The sequence below is a fragment of the Excalfactoria chinensis genome, unplaced genomic scaffold, assembly GCF_039878825.1.
Source record: "Excalfactoria chinensis isolate bCotChi1 unplaced genomic scaffold, bCotChi1.hap2 Scaffold_68, whole genome shotgun sequence".
In the NCBI taxonomy this organism is placed as follows: Eukaryota; Metazoa; Chordata; class Aves; order Galliformes; family Phasianidae; genus Excalfactoria; species Excalfactoria chinensis.
This window is the reverse complement of record NW_027315710.1, coordinates 325,612-348,218: the sequence shown is the minus strand read 5'-3', so window position 1 is coordinate 348,218 and position 22,607 is coordinate 325,612. Positions and strand designations below refer to the sequence as shown.

Below are 22,607 nucleotides of genomic sequence, written 5' to 3'. Positions count from 1 at the left end.
GTCTATCCGTTCTTCACCCACCATTAGAACTTCACCAACTAAGAAAAAATTGACGAGTCATTGTTATTGGTGACTCTGCGCTGAAGGGAGCAGAAGGGCCAATATGTAGGCCAGACCCTCTACATAGAGAGGTCTGCTGCCTCCCAGGTGCCCGGGTTAAGGATGTGAGGATGAAACTTTCTTCCCTAGTCCACCCCACTGACTACTATCCCCTATTGCTATTCCACGTTGGTAGTGATGAGTTAGGCAGAACTTCCATGAGGACTCTGCAAAAGGATTTCAGAGCCTTGGGGCGACAGGTAAAGGGTTCGGGAGCACAAGTTGTATTCACCGCTATCCCTCCTGCTTCAGGGAAGAATGAGGGATTCAATATAACGGGCCAACAGATCAATACCTGGCTCCGAGCTTGGTGTGCCCGACAGGGGTTTGGGTTTTTTGACCTTGGGTTCCACCGGTCAAAAGGGATCTTAAGGAGAGAATTGGGTAGGTTCATCCAGAGGGCTTTAAACTAGGTATGAAGGGGGGTGGGGCAGTAGCTGGGGCCACCAAAATGGAAACTGCATGCAATGTTCCTGTGCTTGCAGGAGAGGGGTGTGCTTCTAAGCCCCCAAAGTCTTGGCCCTTGGTGAAGGAGGAAGACTCGCCCCCTTGTAGGAAAAACACTTGGGCTGGTGTTAAGCTGGTGGCTGTGGAAACACCTAATAGTAGTCACAAGGCTATTAGGGCTGCTGCTGATCGCAAGGAGGACAGACTCAGGTGCCTTTATGCTAATGCACGCAGCATGGGTAATCAACAAGAGGAGCTGGAGGCCACAGTGTGTTCAGAAAGCTTTGATATAGTTGCCGTCATGGAATCATGGTGGAATGACTCCCACAGCTGGAGTGCAGTGATTGAGGGCTACCAACTTTTCAAAAAAATAGGCTAGGTAGGAAAGGCGGTGGTGTAGCTCTATGTTAAAAAAGACTGTGAATGCAGAAATCATTATCGAATATAGAAATCGATAACTGTGAGGATAGGGTTGAAAGCTTATGGATCAGAATAAAAGCTAAGGCCAACAATACCGATGTTATTGTGGGAGTTTGCTACAAGCCACCTACCCAGGATGATGGTTGATGGGATGCTTTATAAACAACTGGGGGAGGCCTTGAGGTCACTCCCCCTCGTTCTGGTCTGTTCCCGGACATCTGCTGGAATTACAATACAGCAGATAGGGAACAGTCTCAGAGGTTCCTAGAGTGTGTGGGAGATAACTTCCTGACACAGCTGGTGAAGGAGCCAACAAAGGGAAGCTAAATTCTGGACCTGCTGTTTGTTAACAGAGATGGTCTGGTGGGGGATATAAAGGTTGAAGGCCGTCTGGGACAAAGTGATCATGAAATGCTGGTCGAACCACGGAGGGGATTCAGCAGAACTGCCACCTTGGATTCCAGAGGGCGGACTTCAACCTCCTTAGGACCGTGGTTGAGAGGATCCCCTGGGGGGTAACTTTGGAGAGCGTGGGAGCCCAGGAAGGCTCTGCCTCTGGTGGCGCAGTGGTATAAGTTGCTTCTTGCAACACCAGAGGCCCGGGGTTCGAATCCCCCCTGTGGCGGGGATTGCTGCTCTGCTACACAGAGGGCTCGAATCCTGGGAGTTGGACTCGATGATCTCTAAGGTCCCTTCCAACTCGCACGATACTGTGATACTGTGATACTGTGATACTGTGAAGGCTGGGAATACTTTAAGTAAATTGTCCTAAAGGCACAGGAGCTGACTGTCCCAAAGTTGCGAAAGACAAGCCAAAGGGCGAGGAGGCCGGGCTGGCTGACCAGTGATCTTTGGCTTGATCCAAAGAACAAAAAGAGAGTTTACGGTCTCTGGAAGAGTGGGAGAGCTACTTATGAGGACTACAGGTTTGTAGTGAGGCTGTGCAGGGGGAAAATTAGTAAAGACAAGGTGCAGCATGAACTGAGCTTGGCTGCTAAGGTTAAGGAGAATAGTAAATGTTTTTATAAACACATCAACGCCAAGAGGAAGGCTAAGGAAAATCCCCATCACTTGTTGGAGTCTGAGGGCAACTTGGTCACTGAGGATCGGAACAAGGCTGAGGTACTTAATACCTTCCTTGCCTTGGTCTTCAATAGTTATGTTTGTAACTCCCTGGAAACGCAGCCCCCTACACTGGTAGATGGGAAGGGGGAACCAAATGAGCCTTGTGTGATTCGCGATGAGATGGTTCTGGACCCACTTCAAAAACTGAATGTTTATAAGTCCATGGGGCTTGATGGTTTGCACCCTAGAGTGCTGAGGGAGTTGGTGGATGTAGTCACCAAACCACTGTCCATCATTTTTCAGCAGTCTTGGGTGACTGGGTATGTCCCGGTGGATTGGAGGCTGGTGAATGTGACGCCCGTCTTCAAAAAGGGCCGGAAAGACGATCCTGGCAGCTACAGGCCCATCAGTCTCACCTCGGTGCCTGGGAAGGTTATGGAAAGGATAATCTCAAGTGTCATCATGGATCAGCTAAAGGTCAGCCAGGGGATCAGGCCTAGTCTGCATGGGTTTATGAACGGTAGATCCTGCCTGACTAACCTGATTTCATTCTATGACAAGGTGACCCGCTTGGTAGATGAAGGAAAGGCTGTCAATGTGGTCTACCTGGACTTCAGTAAGGCCTTTGACACTGTCCCCCATCACATTCTGGTACAGAAGCTGGCTGCCCGTGGTTTGGATGGGCGCACGCTCCACTGGGTGAAGTGCTGGTTGGATGGCCGGGCCTAGAGAGTTGTGGTCGATGGAGTGGAATCCCACTGGGGGCCGGTCACGAGCGGCGTCTCCCAGGGCTTGGTGCTGAGACCGCTTTTGTTTAACATCTTCATTGATGATCTTGACGGGGGGATTGAGAGCACCCTCAGTAAGTTCGCAGATGACACCAAGTTGGGAGGGAGTGTTGATCTGCCTGACGGGAGAAGGGCACTACGGACAGACCTGGACAGATTGGATCGATGGGCCAAGGTTAACGGCATGAGTTTCAATGGGACCAATTGTTGGGTCCTATATTTTGGTCACAACAACTCCAGGCAAATCTACAGGTTTGGGGAAGTGTGGCTGGAAAGCTGCCTGATGGAAAGGGACCTTGGTGTGCTGATGGACAGTCGGCTGAATATGAGCCAGCAGTGTGCCCAGGTGGCCAAGAGGGCCAATGGCATCCTGGCTTGGATCAAGAATGGTGTGGTGAGCAGGACTGGGAACTTCATCCTGATACTGCAATAGCATTGATGAGTCCAAACCTCAAGTACTGTGTTCAGTTTTGGGCACCTCAGCACAAGAAAGACATGGAGGTGCTGGAGCAGGACCAGAGAAGGGCAACGAGGCTTGTGAAGGGCTTGGAGAATCAGCCCTACGAGGAGAGGCCGAGGAAGCTGGGGCTGTTTAGTCTGGGGAAAAGGAGGCTGAGGGGAGACCATATCACTCTCTTGGAGTATCAGTAAGGTGCTTACAGAGAGAACAGGGCAAGTCTCTTCTCACTGGTGACAAGTGACAGGACGAGGGGAAATGGCCTCAAGTTGCAGCGAGGTAAGTTTAGTTTGAACAATTGGAAACACTTCCTTACAGAAAGGGTAACTAAACACTGGAATGGGCTCCCAGGGAGGTGCTTGAGTCACCATCACTGGATGTGTTTAAGAGCTTTTTGGATATGGTGCTCAGGGATAAGATTTAGCAGAGTGTTGTTAGAGTTAGAGTACTATGGCTAGGCTGTGGTTGGACTTGATGATCTTCGAAGTCTTTTCCAACCTGGGTAATTTTGTGATTCTATGATTCTATGAAGCTTGGAAACTTCTGACGTGATAACCCATATCCAAGTACTTGTCCTGTGCAGAGTCTCACAGGTAATGAAGAAGAGGGGACCTGACAATCAACGTGCAAACCAGCTGCTGCTGCTGGCCTCTCAGTGGTACTGACAGATGTGAGCCTGAAAGCACAGACCCCAGCCAGGAGCCCAGGGATGGCCTGTCAGCTGCTGCAGGCTGAAGCCACCGCACAGTTTGATGAACAGCTGTGTGCTTCCTGCTGGACTGTGGGTTTCTGAGAACATCCGACCCCATTAGATCCAAAAGAAGGAGGACAGACAGAGTCACTGCACGTAATTTATTCTGTAAGGTTCATAGGCAACCTGGTTCATTATGTACAGTGTGTATGGGCTACACTAGAATGGTACAAACTGAGCAGGAATTGATTTGACTAGTGATGTTTTAGTGAAAAACATTACAGTATATATATATATATAAAAGAAGAATAATGAATTACACATATAACATGAACGGAACAATCAATAAAAGAGAGCTTGATTCAGAAAAAAGCTGGATTACATTATATGAATTCCAAAAGATCGGCCGTTCACTGATATTGAAACATATTTGCTCATCACTTTCCTCACTGCATCCTTGACCTCCCTGTTCCTCATGCTGTAGATGAGGGGGTTCACTGCTGGAGGTACCACCGAGTACAGAACTGCCACCATCAAGTCCATGGATGGGGAGGAGATGGAGGGGGGCTTCAGGTAGGCAAAAGAGGCAGTGCTGAGAAACAGGGAGACCACGACCAGGTGAGGGAGGCACGTGGAGAAGGCTTTGTGCCGTCCCTGCTCAGAGGGCATCCTCAGCACGGCCATGAAGATCTGCACATAGGACACAACTATGAAAACAAAGCAGCCAAAGGCTAAACTGATACTAAAAATGAGAAACACAACTTCCCTGAGGTAGTAGCCTGAGCAGGCAAGTTTGAGGATCTGTGGGATTTCACAGAAAAACTGGTTGACAACATTTCCTTGGCAGAGAGGCAGTGAAAACGTACTGGCAGTGTGCAGCAGGGAATTGAGAACCCCAGCACCCCAGGCAGCTGCTGCCATGGTGGCACAAGCTCTGCTGTCCATCAAGGTCCCGTAGTGCAGGGGCTTGCAGATGGCAACGTAGCGGTCATAGGACATGATGGTGAGAAGGGAACACTCTGCTGAGAGGTAAAAGATAAAGAAAAAGATCTGTGCAGCGCATCCTGCGTAGGAGATGGCCCTGGTGTCCCAGAGGGCGTTGGCCATGGCTTTGGGGAGAGTGGTGGAGATGCAGCCCAGGTCGAGGAGGGCCAGGTTGAGCAGGAAGAAGTACATGGGGGTGTGCAGGCGGCGGTCGCAGGCTACGGCTGTGCTGATGAGGCCGTTGCCCAGGAGGGCAGCCAGGTAGATGCCCAGCAAGAGCCAGAAGTGCAGGAGCTGCAGCTGCTGCGTGTCTGCCAACGGCAGCAGGAGGAACTCGCTGATGGAGCTGCTGTTGGGCATCTGCTGTTCCTGGGCTTGGAGTCCTGCTCAGAGTGCAGAAGATAATGGCAAGTCCAGACCATTCTCAAAGACACTCCTTCTGCTATACTATAATTTTTTTCTTTCTTTTTTCCATTTTTCCTTTGAGAAAAATGATCATTTAGCTCCAGAACTTTAATTTCTTTTCATGAACTTCACCATCCCTCAAGGAGCAGAATATTAGGGGGCTCTTATTTTCTTCTTATTTCCTAATCACATCACAACCTCCTGGATATTTTCCTCTTTACTGCAGCTGTTCTTTCAGACCCCAGTCACAACCTCTGTGCACTTCAGTTTGTCTTAGGGAAATCTGCCTGTTTGTGGGACACAGCAACTATTAATGTCTGCAGAAAACAACGATAAATTAAACTGATTGTCTCCTTTTAGAAAGGAGAGGCTGAAAGCGCAACCTCTGTTTTCACCTTGTTCTATGACTGTTCAGACAACAACCGATGGATTGACAAAATATTTGTGAGCCTCAGAGCTGTGTTTAAATTAGACATCCCTTTTTGAGATTTCTGCCCCCAGTCTTTTTTGCCTTCCCTCAGAACAGGAAATGGAAATATCCCTGCCTTGGCTCTCCTCTTGCAAAGTACCCTTACAAACATTCAGTTTTGCAGTGGAGCTGTGATCCCCTGCCCCAGGCAGCAGCTGTGGCAGCACAAGCCCTGCCGGGGGGCTCCTTCCCCCCACACGTCTCCCCGCAGCACCCTGGGCAGCTCTCCGGGCAGGCTGAGTGCTGAGCCTGGCAGGCGGCAGAGTCCCATAGCCGGCACACAGCCCCTGGGGCACAGCAGGGACCCTGCTCTACAGGACAGCCCTGGGCACCTGCCTGCCGCCCCGTATGCACAGCCTGCAGCCGTGCTGGGACACGCAGCACTCAGGGCTGTACTCTGACACTGCAGCACGGAAGCCCTCAGCTGGAGTAGAAGGCTTTTTCCACAGTAAAGAAACATGCAATTCTTGCAGCCAGATCTGCTATAGGATATCCCATTTAAGATAACCCTCTTTGAAAAGCATGGTCTGCAGTGAGACTTACCGTGTCATCATTTGTGAGCAATGCTCCTGCAGTGAGCTCACAGCCCACTCACACCTCACACATCCTGCAAGCTCTCGTCCTTTCTCTCCTCTCCTTCTGTCACCTGCAGGCTGTGCTGTCCTGGGCACAGCTGTCTCTGTACAGCACCACCCACTTTTATGAGCTCCCTGTGTCCCAGGAGCCCAGCCCAGCTCAGCAGCAGAGGATGTCATCTTTATCCTTCCCACTCGTCTCCCCTGAGATGTCCCTGTCTCTTCTTGGCCAACAGCTCCTGAAAGACAACAGCATCATGACTGTACTTTGAAATCACTGAATTAAACACCAGATTTCAAGTGGACAGTGATTAATTCCTGACATATGGGGAGTTCTCCCAGAGACTGTTTGATGAAACAAAAAGGGCATCCAGAGAAAGACAGAGAGGGTTGAACTTCCCTGTGAAGGGCAGGGATCCAGCTGAGTTACTGCAGGCATCTCATCTCTAAAGGGAAACCCTGAGGCTGAAATGCGGTTCAAATAGTTGCGAAAAAAGAGAAGACAACGATAGAAATCAATGAGAATGTGTTAACCCTTCTCAGTTTGTGAAATACTCACGAGTCCTGTTCAGTTTAAGTTGATACCTCCCAACTACCTGGCTGATCTATCCCAGGGAGATTACTGTAATTTGATCCATTCCTTAAAAGTCTGATGGACTTTGTTGTCAAATCCTTCACTGTGATTCTATCTATCCCATCCTACCTGTGTATAACTCATTTCTTGTACAAGTATTCCCTGTGAAAGACAAACCATAATGGAAGCAGCTTGGACATGGCATCACTGTATTGTAACTGTTGATCACTGTATTTTACTGTTCATCCAATTGCATCTCCTTTTCTTCCATTTGCTGGCCAAAAAAAAAAAAAAAAAAAAAAAAAAGGAATTTTTCCTTTTCAGTCTGCAGCAGTTGGTGCAAAGCAGGTTTAACACTGAGCAGATGAATGCAGAGAAGAATGAAGTGAGGAAAATTGATGCAAGTCCCAAGGGGCCAATGTTAGCAGAAATTGGGTGCGGTGGTTGAGGAGGACCTTTGTCCACACAGTAGCAGAACACTGGGGACATCCTGGATTGACATCAGTTGAACAGTACAGCTTTAATGTCTTGATTAAACCCAAGTATAAATTAATAGACAATAAGTGTTTGCTGGACTGTTCCTCTTTAAGCTCTCTCCAGGTACCCCTCCATTTTGCTGAACAAGTTCTGAAAACCTGAAGATGATGACAGCAAGGCACAAGGCTCAGGAGGGCTCCTTAGGTGGTAAGGAGCCCCAGGCGGCATTTGCTGCTGATTCCAACCACTTCCAGTGCAGAGAGAAGACTGCACAAAGTGCTCAATGAGACAAAGGCAGAAGTAACAATGAAGTTTCTTGGAGTATTAATGGGCCCATTGAGGGACACTAACAAGGAAACTTCCCAAGGGACTTGTTAGAGAAGATAATTGGAAGCCACAACTACAGGCAGGCAAAGCCACTGGCATGGTGGCTCTGATGCTGAGAAACCCCTCTTTTGCCATACGAAGCAGACAGGCCATGACCTGATTCCCAGCCCCTTGGCAGGGTGATCCTGTCCCTCATGTTGGCTCAGGGCCCTTCCTGGGGCAGGAAATGGAGAACTGTATGATGTCAAATGAAAGACACAGGGACAGAAGATCCCAGGCTCTGCATGGGGTGCAAGGACACTGTGATGTTCATGTCCCATGTGTGCCCTGTGTCTAATCGCAGGATGTGGGATGTAAGAAAGGCCATGTCTGAGCAGGTAGTCAATCCCAATGTAACTCTGAACTTCACATCTCTCAGTTTCAGTGCCCACCTTTGCACACCCTCACATAGTTTGATGTTCTCTATGTTCTGCATTGGCCAGATGTGCACTCAGTGCTCCAGATGTGGCTGTAGCAGTGCAGAGCAGAGAGGGACGATCCATTCCCTCAACCAGCTGGCAATACCTTACTTGATGAACTCCAGGGGACCATTGGCCTTCCTGGCCACCTGGGTACATTGCTGACTCACGTTAAGCTTGATGTTGAGCAGGACCACCAGTCCTTTTCATTCAGTCCACCCTCCAGTGTCCCATGTCCAGTCAGTGTGTATGTCCAGGGTTGCCCCTACCCAGGTGCACAATCAGGCACTTGTTATGCTTTATGCACTTGGTGCTTAGGACCAACTGGTACCCAGTTTTCTGACCCAGTTCTCCACATCTCTCTGCAAGTCCTCTCCCCACTAAGTGGGGGCAACAACAGCACCTCCTCATCTTGTATCATCAGTAAACTTGCTCAGAACTTCTTCTAGTCCTGCATGCAAGTTATCCAGAAAAATGTGAAAGAGAAGTGGCCTTAAGATGGAGCCCTGGGGATCCCTGATAGTGACCACCTACCAGCCTGACAGAACCCTCTGAGTATAATCCTTTGGGCCTGACCTAATGGCCAGCTGCTCACCCACCACATTCTTCTTCTGTCTAACTGTATGCAGGACATTGTGCCCAGAAGGGTGTTGTGAGAAACAGTATCAGAAGCTCTACTGAAATATTCAGCGATAACATCAACTGGCTTCCCTTGGTCAACTAAATGGATAACCTTGTCATAAAAGGACCTTATGTTAACCAGGACCTTTCCCTTGGGAACTTGTGTTTGCTGCGACCAATGACCGAATTGTCCTTCAGCTGTTGAAACAGTGGGAAATCCCTGAGATAGACACCTTCTTCTACAGAATCAGCTTGTCAGGAACAGACGGGCTGCGGCAGTGGCACCGTGCGAAGGCAGAGCCGGGCAACCCCAAGCCAGCTGCCAACTGCTGCTCCCGCGCGCTGAGTCTCAGCCAACCAGAGCTGGCGACGCTGCCTCTGACCAGTGAGAGTCCAGGGCCAGGCCGTTGCTGTGAGGCGTGAGGTCTGGGAGTGGCAGCGATTTGCAGCTGTTCTGAGCCTCGTTGTGGGGGGTTATGGGCAGGGGAGGGGTGGGCACAGCGGGGTCCTGGGTCAGTGGGATCCGGCACAGCCTGTGTGCCAATGTGCGGCAGGGCTGAAGCGGCTGCTCCCAAAGCCAGGACGCCCATGTGCACATTGGGAGCTCGAAATGGATTCCGAGGAGCCTGAGTGGTACGGCCCAGCCGGCAGGCTGCAGTGCAGCCAGCTGAGGCTCAGACCTGACAGGCCTCTCCCCCCGACCCTGAGGATTCCTACAGGAGAGCTTCTGCCTGGAGGGGTCACATCCATACAGCACGGCAGGCTTCGGCTGGTTAGTATGCAAGGATGGCAAAACTCACAGGCTGCGGCCCCGAGACAGGCAGAGGAAGTCCTGGTGCTGGTGACATCACGCGGGCTGCTGGAATCTGTGTGCTGTCACACTGCTTTTCCATGACGCCAGCGGGGTTGACCCAAGGGAAGCTTTGCTGCCATGTTTGGTACTGGATAGAGCATGTTGCACGGGGCCTAGGCAGACAGTCTTGCCAAAGAGGCCAGTGGTACATCACCAAGGACAACACAAGTCCTTTTGTGCCTCCTTGAAGCCTGGCCAGGCATTGGGGAGAAAGCCAAGAGGAGTAGAGGGCACTGGGTGTTTCCCCACACAGCTAAGTAGACTGGTTTATTCAGTGGTATAAAGGCTGGACCTGCTTACAGTGGCTGTGGATGCCTCATCCGTGGGATGGATGCATTGCTGTACAAGTTCCCCATGGCTGGGAGAGGTTCTCCATATCGTCATTGCAAATGGAGCTCCCCAATGACTGCGGATCTGAGTGATGGGAAAGTGTTGGGTCAGCTGGTGATGTATCTTAATCACTGAGCTCACGTAGCAATGGTTAGGCTCACTGCCTCACTTATTGCCTTTACTGCTAAGCTTATTTTTTGATTAGAGACAATGCGTTATTTGTTGTATAATTTTGTAGTGGGCAGAAAAAGAAGCCTATCCTTTCTATTGGTGTCTTTGTCCTTCCTGTTGACCCCCTGGACTGGCACCACACTATTAGCATGTGATGGGCACATAACTTGGACATCAGGACAACATGACTTGTAAGGCCGGCATCAAGAGCGTATCCTTTGGAGAGAGACTGAGTGACTTTGGCTTGTTGAGCCTGGAGAACAGAAGGCTCTGGGAAGACCATGTGGCTGCCTTTCAGTAGACAGGGCCTCAAAGGTCACCTATTTCCAACCCCCTGCTGCGGCCAACAGTGAGGTCAGGCTCTAGGCCAGGTTGCCCAGGATGCCACCCAGCCTGAACGTGAACACTGGTAAGGACGGGGTATGCACAGTGTTTCTGGGCAGCCTGTGCCAGCACCTCACCAACGTCTAAGTGAAAAACTTCGTAGCACTGCTTTTGCAGTCTCTGGCTTACAGAAATCCTTTTTAATTTTCTTCCCTACTAACTAACTTTTAACCATCATTAAAATCTTATGGTTATGCATGCATGTAATCGGGTTATCTAGATTTACCCGTGATAGAGGCTGCTGCCCCTAGAAGGTGGGAAATGAACAAAAACAATGGCAGCAATCTGAGGAAAGAACTTATTTTACTAAATACGAATAATATTGGAATACAAGGTGACACAATATGATACAATATAACTACAACTACTATATCAAACAAGGCAGAGAAAAGAAAGAGAGAAAAAGAGTCCCCGAGAACCGGGGGCCTACTGCGATCTCTAGGCGACAGGCTGGAACGTTGCTGATAGAGGGAGACGGCAGGGATGGAGCGCTCCAAAGCGATAGACAGGGCGAAAAGAAGGACGTTCCAGCCTGGGAGCGAGATTATATGTGTGTCCTCCTCCTCTGGTGATTCATCTCTGGCCGCGTTGTCCCCTGGGATATGTAGTTTCCTCCAAGGGCTGAGTACTCGGGATGCTGCCATTCCACAGATCTGGAGCATGAACCTTCCACACTTCCGCATACCCTCTGTTACACTTCCACATACCCTCTGTTACACTTCCACATACCCTCTATTACACTTCCACATACCCTCTATTACACTTCCACATACCCTCTATTACACTTCCACATACCCTCTGTTACACTTCCACATACCCTCTGTTACACTTTCTTATACCACCAAAACAGTTCATACCGCACATGATGTCATGATGTAGAATATTGACAGCACAAAACCATGACATTCCACCCCTTATTCTACATTATTACATCATGGTTACACAGATACATGGAATTACTGACTGCACTCCCCCAGCATTAATTTGCCCTGTGGTACACACTGAACATCCCCATCCTTCTGCATCACCCACCAGGTGCACCCAGGTCCCTGGGCAAAAACAGTTCCACGGACAGGTTTGCCATTTCCAGAGGCTGGAAGGACCCAAACAGCTTTTCCCAACATGCTCTTCACATGCACAACAGGGACTTTATCTCCTTCTATGGTGTGTAGGGGACTAGATCGGCTAGGACCATCGCGATTGACAGATCCTCTAGTATTGACCAACCAAGTGGCTTCTGCCAGGTGCTTCTCCCAGTGCTTAAATGTTCCACCACCCATTGCTTTCAACATCGTTTTTAATAACCCATTATATCGTTCAATTTTACCAGAGGCTGGTGCATGGTAGGGAATATGATAAATCCATTCAATGCCGTGCTCTTTGGCCCAAGTATTTATAAGTGAATTTTTGAAATGTGTCCCATTATCAGATTCAATTCTTTCTGGGGTGCCATGCCGCCACAGGACTTGTTTCTCAAGACCCAATATGGTGTTTCGAGCGGTGGCATAGGGTACTGGATATGTTTCAAGCCACCCAGTGGTTGCCTCTACCATGGTAAGCACATAGCATTTACCACTGCGAGATCGTGGCAAGGTGATATAATCAACCTGCCATGCCTCCCCATATTTATACTTCTGCCATCGCCCTTCCTCCCAGAGAGGTTTCATCCTCTTGGCTTGTTTAGTTATGGCACATGTTTCACAATCATGAATAATTTGTGCAATAGCGCCCATAGTTAAGTCCACCCCTCGGTCTCTGGCCCACTTATATGTTGCGTCTCTTCCTTGATGGCCCGAGGTCTCATGGGCCCATCGAGCTAGAAACAGTTCGCCCTTATTCTGCCAGTCCAAGTCAATTTGAGCCACCTCAATTCTGGCTGCTTGATCTACTTGGTGGTTATTTTGTTGTTCCTCTGTTGCTCGACTCTTGGGCACGTGGGCATCTACATGACGCACCTTTAGGGCCATATTCTTTGTTCGGGCAGCGATGTCCTGCCATAGTTCAGTGGCCCAAACAGGTTTACCCTTCCGCTGCCAGTTGTTTTGTTCCCATAGCTGCAGCCATCCCCATAAGGCATTGGCCACCATCCATGAGTCAGTATAGAGGAAAAGCACTGGCCATCTCTCCCGCTCAGCAATGTCTAGGACCAGCTGGACAGCCTTCACCTCTGCAAATTGGCTCGATTCTCCTCTTCCTTCCGTGGCCTCTGCAACTTGTCGTGTAGGGCTCCACACAGCAGCCTTCCATCTGCGATGTTTCCCAACAATGCGGCACGATCCATCAGTGAACAGGGCAAACTTCTTTTCATTTTCTGGTAGTTCATTGTATGGTGGGACCTCTTTGGCGCGTGTCACCTCTTCTGCTGGTGATGTTCCAAACCTTTTACCTTCAGGCCAGTCCATGATCACCTCTAAAATTCCTGGACTATTGAGGTTCCCCATTCGTGCTCGATGTGTAATCAAGGTAATCCACTGGCTCCAGGTGACATCGGTAGCATGATGGGTGGAGGGAACCTCCCCTTTGAACATCCAGTTCAGCACTGGTAGCCGAGGTGCCAGAAGGAGCTGCGTTTCAGTTCCAACTACTTCGGAAGCAGCCCGAACCCCTCATATGCGGCTAAGATCTTCTTCTCAGTTGGAGTGTAGCGCTCTTCAGATCCCTTATACGCTCGACTCCAAAATCCCAGGGGTCGGCCTCGGGTCTCTCCTGAGGCTCTTTGCCACAAGGTCCAAGTGGGACCTTTCTCTCCAGCAGCAGTGTAGAGGATGTTCTTTACATCCTGTCCCGTTCGTACTGGCCCCAAGGCCACGGCACGGGCTATCTCTTGTTTTATCTGCTCAAAAGCCTGCTGCTGTTCAGGGCCCCATGTGAAATTGTTCTTTTTCCGCGTTACGTGATAAAGGGGGCTTACAATGAGGCTGTAGTTTGGAACGTGCATCCTCCAAAAGCCCACCACACCCAGGAACGACTGTGTCTCTTTCTTGTTGGTTGGTGGAGACATGGCAGTGATTTTGTCGATCACATCTGCTGGGATGTGACGACGTCCATCCTGCCACTTGATACCTAGGAACTGAATTTCCTGGGCAGGCCCTTTTACTTTGCTTCTCTTAATAGCAAAGCCGGCCTGTAGAAGAATGTGAATTATTTGCTTTCCTTTTGTAAAAACTTCCTCTGCTGTATTGCCCCACACAATAATGTCATCAATGTACTGCAGGTGTTCGGGAGCACCACCTTGTTCCAGCACAGTTTGGACCAGTCCATGGAAAATGGTTGGACTGTGTTTCCACCCCTGGGGCAAACGGTTCCAAGTATACTGAATACCCCTCCAGGTGAAGGCAAACTGTGGCCTACATTCTGCAGCCAAAGGAATGGAGAAGAAGGCATTAGCAATGTCAATGGTGGCATACCATTTGGCTGCTTTTGACTCCAGCTCGTATTGGAATTCCAACATGTCTGGCACAGCAGCACTCAGTGGAGGTGTTACCTCATTCAGGCCACGGTAGTCTACAGTTAGCCTCCATTCTCCACTGGCTTTACGCACTGGCCATATGGGGCTGTTAAAAGGGGAATGAGTTCTACTGATCACTCCCTGATTCTCCAGCTGACGAATCAAATCGTGAATGGGGAGTAAGGAATCCCTGTTAGTGCGGTACTGCCGTCTATGTACTGTCTTTATAGCAATTGGTACTTGCTGTTCTTTCACTCGTAGCAGCCCCACAACAGACGGGTCCTCTGTCAGGCCAGGCAAAACAGACAGCTGCTTAATATTGTCTGTATCTACAGCAGCTATTCCAAAGGCCCATCGATAGCCCTTAGGATCCTTGAAATGCCCCCTTTTGAGGTAATCAATACCCAGTATACATGGAGCCCCTGAACCAGTCACAATAGGGTGTTTCTGCCAGTCTTTACCAGTGAGACTTATTTCGGCCTCTAACACAGTCAACTCTTGAGAGCCCCCAGTCACTCCAGAAATATGGATTGGTTCTGTCCCTTCATGACTGGAGGGCATTAGAGTGCACTGTGCGCCAGTATCCATCAGTGCCTTATGTTCCTGTGGTTCCGATGTGTCAGGCCATCGAATCCACACAGTCCAATAAATTCTATTATCCCTGTCCCTCCCCTGACTGAGGGTAGGGCCCCTCTATTGGTTACCTGTGATAACCGGAGCAGCTCTACTGGTGGTTGGTCTATTCTGTAGTTCTCTCACCCGTGCTCGCAGTACAGAAGTAGGCTGGTTATGCCACTTCCTCATGTCCTCTCCACAGTCACGTAGGTAGCGCCACATGAAAACACGTGGTGGAATTGTACTGTTATTCCTTGCTCGAGCTGGGAAGCGTGTGCGTCTGATTGCCGAGACTTCTGATCTTACAGGTGAGGAGTAGTGTTCATCACCTTTAATTAGTTTGATCAGTTCCTTTAGTAGACTTCCTTGATCGTTCTGATCTTCATTGGACACTGCTGATACCTGTATGGGTTTGTCACGATTGGTCAATGGAAATAGTTTCTCGTGCATCTCATCCAGCCGGTCTTTTACTTGGGAGATGTCAGAAATAGTGGCGGTGTACAGTGGGGAGAACTGATGTTCGAAGTATTGAAGTGTCCTAATCAGTTCACTAACTTCGGGCCTTCTGTTGTGGTCCACATATTCTTTACACGTTGTTGCCAGTGATGACGCGTATTTCTCTGGTGCTGTACTTGTAAGTTTCTGCCATATGTCAGGATCGGTCTTCACATTCTCAGGATCACGTTCGTTTAAATTCGCAGGGTTGTACAACAGTTCCACCATGGCCATTTCCCTCAGGTACTGGATACCACTTTGGATTGTATCCCATTTAATAACGTTAAGCTTCAAAGCTGCCTTGTAGGGGTGCCTTACTTTCACAGCTGCTAAGAGTCGCTCCCAGAGGGTGGCATCTCCATCTGAACATCTGCTAATCTCTCTGTCGATAGCTGTGTCTCCGGAAATGTTTCCTAGCTGGCGTGCCTCATTACCATCTAGTGACAGGCTGTGGGCCCTGTTGTCCCAGCAGCGAAGCAACCAGGCAAGGATACCTTCGTTTTGACGCCGTATGAACTCCTTTCTTGAGCCTTGGATCTCAGTCAGCTTTAGAGGTCGACGATAAACAATTTCCTCCTCCTCATCAGCCTCTTCTTCACGCCTCTTAGTCTTTCTTTTTGCCTTTCTCGGTGCCGATCCAGACGAGGTACCTTCTTCTGCTTCCTCTTCTTCTGCTCCTCCTTCTCTTCGTTCTAGACGCGTGGACACCCGTCTCCATTTCTTGCCTTCCACAGGGGCAACTGATATTGCTACTGATGCCTCCCGTGACTGATTAGAGTCGACCTGGATATTATCTTTGTTGGTCTGAATCTCAGATCGGAAACTCTCTCTCTCCAGAATAGTATTATACAGAGCACGGTATGCGTAAGCCAAACCCCAAATAATGTTTACCTCCTTAGATTTCTGACCCAAGTACTCACTTAATTTCTCAGGGTCCCTCAGGTGTTCAATAGTGAAATCCCACGACACTGCGGGTCCCCACGCTTCTAAGATCTTTCCTAAACCTTTCCATATTCCCTGCCAGTCAGCATTCTCTGGTTTTGGAGGAGACTTCTGCATAGAACGAATGTATAGGAATACATATACATTCACTGATATTGATAACATGAACATGAGAATGAGACCAAGAATTAATATTACCTCGGCTGTTGAAAAGCGTACGACAATCTGAGAGTACAGCCTGTACACTGGATTGAACATCGTGGTGTCTGTTAAATTAGCTATTCCATCTGGAATGTATGTGCCGACAATTAAATTATACGACACTGCATATAAGTACCAGGCAGGTGTCTCCATCACTGTTCTTATTAGGTTATATAGATACAGAATTCCGCAAAAAGAAAGCACGTATGGACAATATGTTGAGAGGATCATGATTGCGTTCAATCCCCTAAACAGAGCGACTGGAATGAAGAGTGGGTTCATAGCTGATAGTAGCTAGCAGGCCCTGTGAAAGTCAGAGCTAACTAGCTGTGCTCTGAGAGAGCAAGAAATCTCTTTGTTTTCTTTACAAAAGCAAGATAGTAATGCTCAGAGTGAGTAGCTAGCTCAAACTGTTGACAGTTCGTCTGGAATTTCAAGGTCACGCTCTCAGTGAGCAGCTATGAAAAAATAACACTCCTGTAACAAAGCTTTTAGAGAGCAAAAAGAGAGTTGTTGTGGAAGCTAAAAAAGCAGCAGATCTAATCGAATCAGATTGCCTGCACTCTCCACCAAGATAATGTAATCGGGTTATCTAGATTTATCCGTGATAGAGGCTGCTGCCCCTAGAAGGGGAATTGAACAAAAACAATGGCAGCAATCTAAGGAAAAGAACTTATTTTACTAAATACGAGACACAATATGATACAATATAACTACAACTACTATATCAAACAAGGCAGAGAAAAAGAAAGAGAGAAAAAAGAGTCCCGGAGAACCGGGGGCCTACTGCGATCTCTAGGCGACAGGCTGGAACGTTGCTGATAGAGCGAGACAGCAGGGATGGAGCGCTCCAAAGCGATAGACAGGGCGAAAAGAGGGACGTTCCAGCCTGGGAGCGAGATTATATGTGTGTCCTCCTCCTCTGGTGATTCATCTCTGGCCGCGTTGTCCCCTGGGATATGTAGTTTCCTCCAAGGGCTGAGTACTCGGGATGCTGCCATTCCACAGATCTGGAGCATGAACCTTCCACACTTCCGCATACCCTCTGTTACACTTCCACATACCCTCTATTACACTTCCACATACCCTCTGTTACACTTCCACATACCCTCTATTACACTTTCTTATACCACCAAAACAGTTCATACCGCACATGATGTCATGATGTAGAATATTGACAGCACAAAACCATGACAGGGACATCAAATAGGCAGCAGGGAAGAGCAGCGGCGGACGCCGGGCTTTAGTCACAGGGCACTGGCACTGGCACCACTGTCTGTGTCCCTGAAAATGAAGGCATCTGTGTCCTGCAAACACGGTTCTGGAAAAGATCGTAAATACAGGAAAAGAAAAACAGAACAAAATCCCAACAAAGACTCCTATTTACAACTCAAAATGGGCAGAACACATGAGATTTTCTCATGTTGAGAAGGGTTAACACATTTTCATTGATTTCTGTCTTTGTCTTCAATTCCTTGTCTCAGTTTTAATGACATTTATTATCATCATTTAAGCTTACAGCCTCAACATTAATTAATTAATTAATATAAAGAGATCCATTTGCATCTTGCACATGGCCTGATGCCGCTTTGACCTTCACAGTTACCCCCAGACCTTCCTTGCCGGAGAGTATGAGATCCAGCAGAGCACCTCTCCTCTTTGGTTCCACCACGGCTTGGTCAAGAAGCTGCCATCTGTGCTCTCCTCGGATCTCCTGGATGGCACATGCCCTGCTGTGCTGTCCCTGCAGCAGATACTGGAGTGAAAAAGGCCCCTAAAGGGGACAAGGGCTGGACAACATCAGGTTCTCATCTGCTTGCAGAGGGCACCTTCCACTTGCTCTCCCTGATCAGAAAGCTGGGAACAGGCACTGTTGGTCTCCTCTGTTTGCCATTTCCATTAGCTCTGACCTGGCTGCTCTGCCATCCCCAGGCAGAGCTCAGTGCACTCTCACAGACAGCAGTCTCCCTTCCTTCTCTCTGTGCCCATCCATTGTAAAGACTTGGTATCCCCCTTCTGCTACAGTGCAGATGTGGAAGCCATTTAACTGTGTCTCTGTGGCCCAAACAAGAGCTCAGGCCTGCAGCTCTACAAATATTTCTGGCTCATCATGTGTTGATGCTCTCATTAGTGCAAAACCCACAGAAGTAAACATCCTGATTGGAAAGCATCATTGGACATAGCATGACTGGACAGCTCATCTATGGTATTAATGTGCAGAAGGTGGCACACAGGCATTAGTCCCACTGTGGGTCTAGGAGTTGATGTAGCAGCAAGGACACTCCTAGGGCATGGCTTTCCTGAAGGCCCTGTGCTGCATTTGCAGCTGCACATGTGTGGTGCAGCACAGAGAAGTGGCACTACACAAGGCTGCTTCCGATGCCATTCACCTGAGAGCCCACAGAAAACTGAGGTTATGTCTGTTGATGAATAACGACATATGTTAGCTTTGTGTTGCCTTGAGCTCCGGAATATGCAGCAGATGGAGAACAGAGAAAGATCTGGCTCTTCAATGAGCTCATCCATTTAGTTAGCAGAGAAACTCTGCATACTCTGGCGAGATGGGTGACAAAGGCACTTTGAGGTCATTTACGATGACCAGAAATACTTCTTTCCCCTCTCTGGCCCTCAGCTGATGCTCAGGAATGAGGTTTCTATCTCAGGGATTTCCCACATGGTTTACAACTCTGTCACACATCAAGGAGCAGCCCAGACACCTTGGGCATCACCCAGTGTCTGTGTGTGAGCAACTGCCGCCCTGCTGAAGGACTGAGGACTCAGAGCAGGAGCTCACATGCAGGCAACTCCTTGAGCACATCAGAACAGAACCAGAGGAATCCCAGCTCCTATGTGTCCATGGGGAGCTGAATCCCATTTCAGCCACGAGGTTTCCCTTTAGGGTTGAGATGCCTGCAGTAACTCAGCTGGATCATTGCCCTGCACAGGGCAAGTCCACCCCTCGCTGTCCTTGTCTGTGTGCCCTTTTTGTTTCAGCAAACACTCTCTGGGAGGACTCAGCACGTCTGGAATTTTTCACTGACCACTGGACATCTGGTGTTTAATTCATCAGATTTCAAAGCACAGTCACGATGCTGTTGTCTTTCAGGAGCTGTTGGCCAAGAAGACCCAGGGACATCTCAGGGGAGAGGAGTGGGAAGGATAAACATGATGTCCTCTGCTGCTCTGCTGGGCTGGGCTCCTGGGACACAGGGAGCTCATAAAACTGGGAAGAGCTGCAGATAGACAGCTGTGCCCAGGAGCAGCTCTTGTGCACAGCACAGCCTGCAGGTGACAGAAGGAGAGGAGAGAAAGGGGAGAGAGCTTACAGGATGTGTACGGTGTGAGCAGGCTTGGAGCTCATTGCAGGAGCAATGCTGACAGATCATGACACGGTAAGTCTCACTGCAGACAATGAGCTGCTTTTCATAGAGGGTTATCTAAACTGGGACATTTAGTAGCCGATCTGGCTGCAGGCACTGAGTGTTTCTTTACTGTGGAAAGAGCCTTCTGCTTTAGCTGAGGGCTTCCGTGCTGCAGTATGAAAGCACAGCCCTGAGGGCTGCGTGTCCCAACACGGCTGCAGGCTGAGCAGATGGGGCTGCAGGCGGGTGCCCAGGGCTGTCGTGCAGAGCAGGGTCCCTGCTGTGCAGGGGGAGACGTGTGGGGGGAAGGAGCCCCCCGGCAGGGCTTCTGCTGCCACAGCTGCTGCCTGGGTCAGGGGATCACAGCTCCACTGCACAGCAGGATGTTTGTGAGGGTACTTTGTGAGAGGAGAGCCAAGGCCGGGATTTCCCATTTCCTGTTCTGAGGGAAGGCAAAAAGGATTGGGGGCAGAAATCTAAAAGGGGATGTCACAGCTCTGAGAATTTTTCTTCTGCCTCTTGCTTGTTTTGTGAACAGTCACACAAGATGAGCTGTCTCTCTCATCTTTCTTAAAGGATAGAACCAATTGAAATTGTCATCATTTTCAGTAGACATGAATAATTCACTTAACCTGTGAACATACATTGAATTGAATGGCACAGAGGCTGGTTTTGAGGTTGTAAGAGCAGTTGCGGTAAAGATATGAAACAGATGAAAATATCCAGGGAGACTGGATAAGATAAGAAAATAAGAGGAAGGTTAGAGGTCCAAACGCTGCTTCTGCTAAAGGAATGCTGAAAGACATGAAATAAAATGCAAGTACTGGTGCTAAATGTACACTGTTGTAGGAGAATGAAAGCATTTAATATTATAGCAGGGGGAGTGTCTCTGAGAATGGTCTGGACTTGTCATGAACTTCTGCACTCTGAGCAGGACTCCAAGCCCAGGAACAGCAGATGCCCAACAGCAGCTCCATCAGCGAGTTCCTCCTGCTGCCGTTGGCAGACACGCGGCAGCTGCAGCTCCTGCACTTCTGGCTCTTGCTGGGCATCTACCTGGCTGCCCTCCTGGGCAACGGCCTCATCAGCACAGCCGTAGCCTGCGACCAACGCCTGCACACCCCCATGTACTTCTTCCTGCTCAACCTGGCCCTCCTCGACCTGGGCTGCATCTCCACCACTCTCCCCAAAGCCATGGCCAACGCCCTCTGGGACACCAGGGCCATCTCCTACGCAGGATGTGCTGCACAGCTCTTTTTCTTTGTCTTCTTCATGTCAGCAGAGTTTTCCCTTCTCACCATCATGTCCTATGACCGCTACGTTGCCATCTGCAAGCCCCTGCACTACGGGACCTTGATGGACAGCAGAGCTTGTGCCACCATAGCAGCAGCTGCCTGGGGCGCTGGGGTTCTCAATTCCCTGCTGCACACTGCCAGTACGTTTTCACTGCCTCTCTGCCAAGGCAATGTTGTCAACCAGTTTTTCTGTGAGATCCCCCAGATCCTCAAGCTCTCCTGCTCAGAATCATATCTCAGGGAAGTTTTGTTTCTCATTTTTAGTATCAGTTTAGCCTTTGGCTGCTTTGTTTTCGTAGTGGTGTCCTATGTGCAGATCTTCCTTGCCGTGCTGAGGATGCCCTCTGAGCAGGGACGGCACAAAGCCTTCTCCACGTGCCTCCCTCACCTGGCCGTGCTCTCCCTGCTTTTCAGCACTGCCTTTTTTGCCCACCTGAAGCCCCCCTCCACTTCCTCCCCACTCCTGGATCTGACAGTGGCACTTCTGTATGCAGTGGTTCCTTCAACACTGAACCCTATTATGTACAGCATGAGGAACAGGGAGATCAAGCACGCTCTCAGCAAGGTGTTGCAACATGCTCTATTCCCATATGCTCCCATAAACTGCCCAGCTTCCTCACAGGATTCCCAGTAATGGTTCTTTATGTTTTATGCATCTTTTATTGTTTGATTGTATAACTGTTACACATCAATCTGTAATGAATTGTTGCAAGTTATGTAACTACTTCTTTCCTACCTACTTTCCATTTTATCACTCCAAGAGCTCATGTAAACATCAAACCAGATTCCCTGAATAGGTTAATATATAAATAGAAAGCTTTCAATATAAACTTTTCCTTTTGTCTTCTCTCTTCCTTCCTTGTCTGGGACTGGGGGAGGTACAGCCACAGACAGCAGCACAACGTGCTCCTTTCAGTCCTTCTCTATTTTCACTGCCATAGTGCTCTCAAGTCCTCTCATTTGTGCTGGTCTGAAGGTTTTGTGCGTCTCACGACAGTCCTGTTGTCTGTACAGCAGCACTCTGGGGCTGCAGTCAGTAGCCGGCAATATGAATGGCTGTGTCAGAGCTTGTCTCCTTGCTGGCACTGCTGTAACAAGAGGGCCCCTTCAGAGCAGAGCCAGAGAACTGGAGGCCTCTTCCAAAGCTGGTGTAAGGAATATACCTCGGGAGCTGCTCCCTGAGAAGACCTTCAGATCTTCTGGTGCTCTTCACTGAGTGACAGGGTCAGTTTCAAGAGCCCCAAGGAGATCTGTATGGGACTCAGGGCAGTGCTGTGGTTTCGAATTTGTTGGGTTAAATCTATTTACTAAGATAGACAAAAAGAAAAGCAGTATGATTGTGCAGATCTTCATTGCCATGCTGAGGATGCCCTCTGAGCAGGGACGGCACAAAGCCTTCTCCACGTGCCTCCCTCACCTAGCTGTCGTCTCCCTGTTTCTCATCACTGCCTTTATTGCTTATCTGAAGCCCCCCTCCATCTCTTCCCCATCCATGGACCTGATGGTGGCAGTTCTGTACTCAGTGGTGCCTCCAGCAATGAACCCCCTCATCTACAGCATGAGGAACCGGGAGGTCAAGGATGCAGTGAGGAAAGTGATTACTAAATGTGTTTCTAAAGCTGTGAACTGCCCATCTTTTGGAATTCATATATAG

The 22,607-nt window shown here is 49.2% G+C and overlaps 2 protein-coding genes across 2 annotated transcripts; one reads left to right on the top strand and one right to left on the bottom strand.

Annotated features, from left to right (window-relative positions):
* Positions 1–4,345: 4,345 nt before the first annotated feature.
* On the bottom strand, positions 4,346–5,311 carry LOC140265089 (olfactory receptor 14J1-like). The gene has a single exon (XM_072360970.1). It carries the CDS (start codon positions 5,309–5,311, stop codon positions 4,346–4,348), a length of 966 nt encoding a protein of 321 aa, XP_072217071.1.
* A 15,279-nt stretch (positions 5,312–20,590) lies between these two features.
* LOC140265088 (olfactory receptor 14J1-like) lies at positions 20,591–22,607 on the top strand. Its single transcript, XM_072360968.1, has 2 exons — positions 20,591–21,403; positions 22,433–22,607. The coding sequence occupies exons 1-2, from the start codon at positions 20,616–20,618 to the stop codon at positions 22,605–22,607; spliced, it is 963 nt and encodes a 320-aa protein (XP_072217069.1). The 5' UTR covers positions 20,591–20,615.

What these genes read in the sequence shown, in the direction of transcription:
- LOC140265089 (XM_072360970.1), bottom strand. Translation starts at nt 5,311, where the DNA reads ATGCCCAACAGCAGCTCCATCAGCGAGTTCCTCCTGCTGCCGTTGGCA.
- LOC140265088 (XM_072360968.1), top strand. Translation starts at nt 20,616, where the DNA reads ATGCCCAACAGCAGCTCCATCAGCGAGTTCCTCCTGCTGCCGTTGGCA. An exon ending in CACCTGAAGCCCCCCTCCAC is followed by an intron (nt 21,404 to 22,432) that starts TTCCTCCCCACT and finishes GCCCCCCTCCAT; the next exon opens with CTCTTCCCCATCCATGGACC.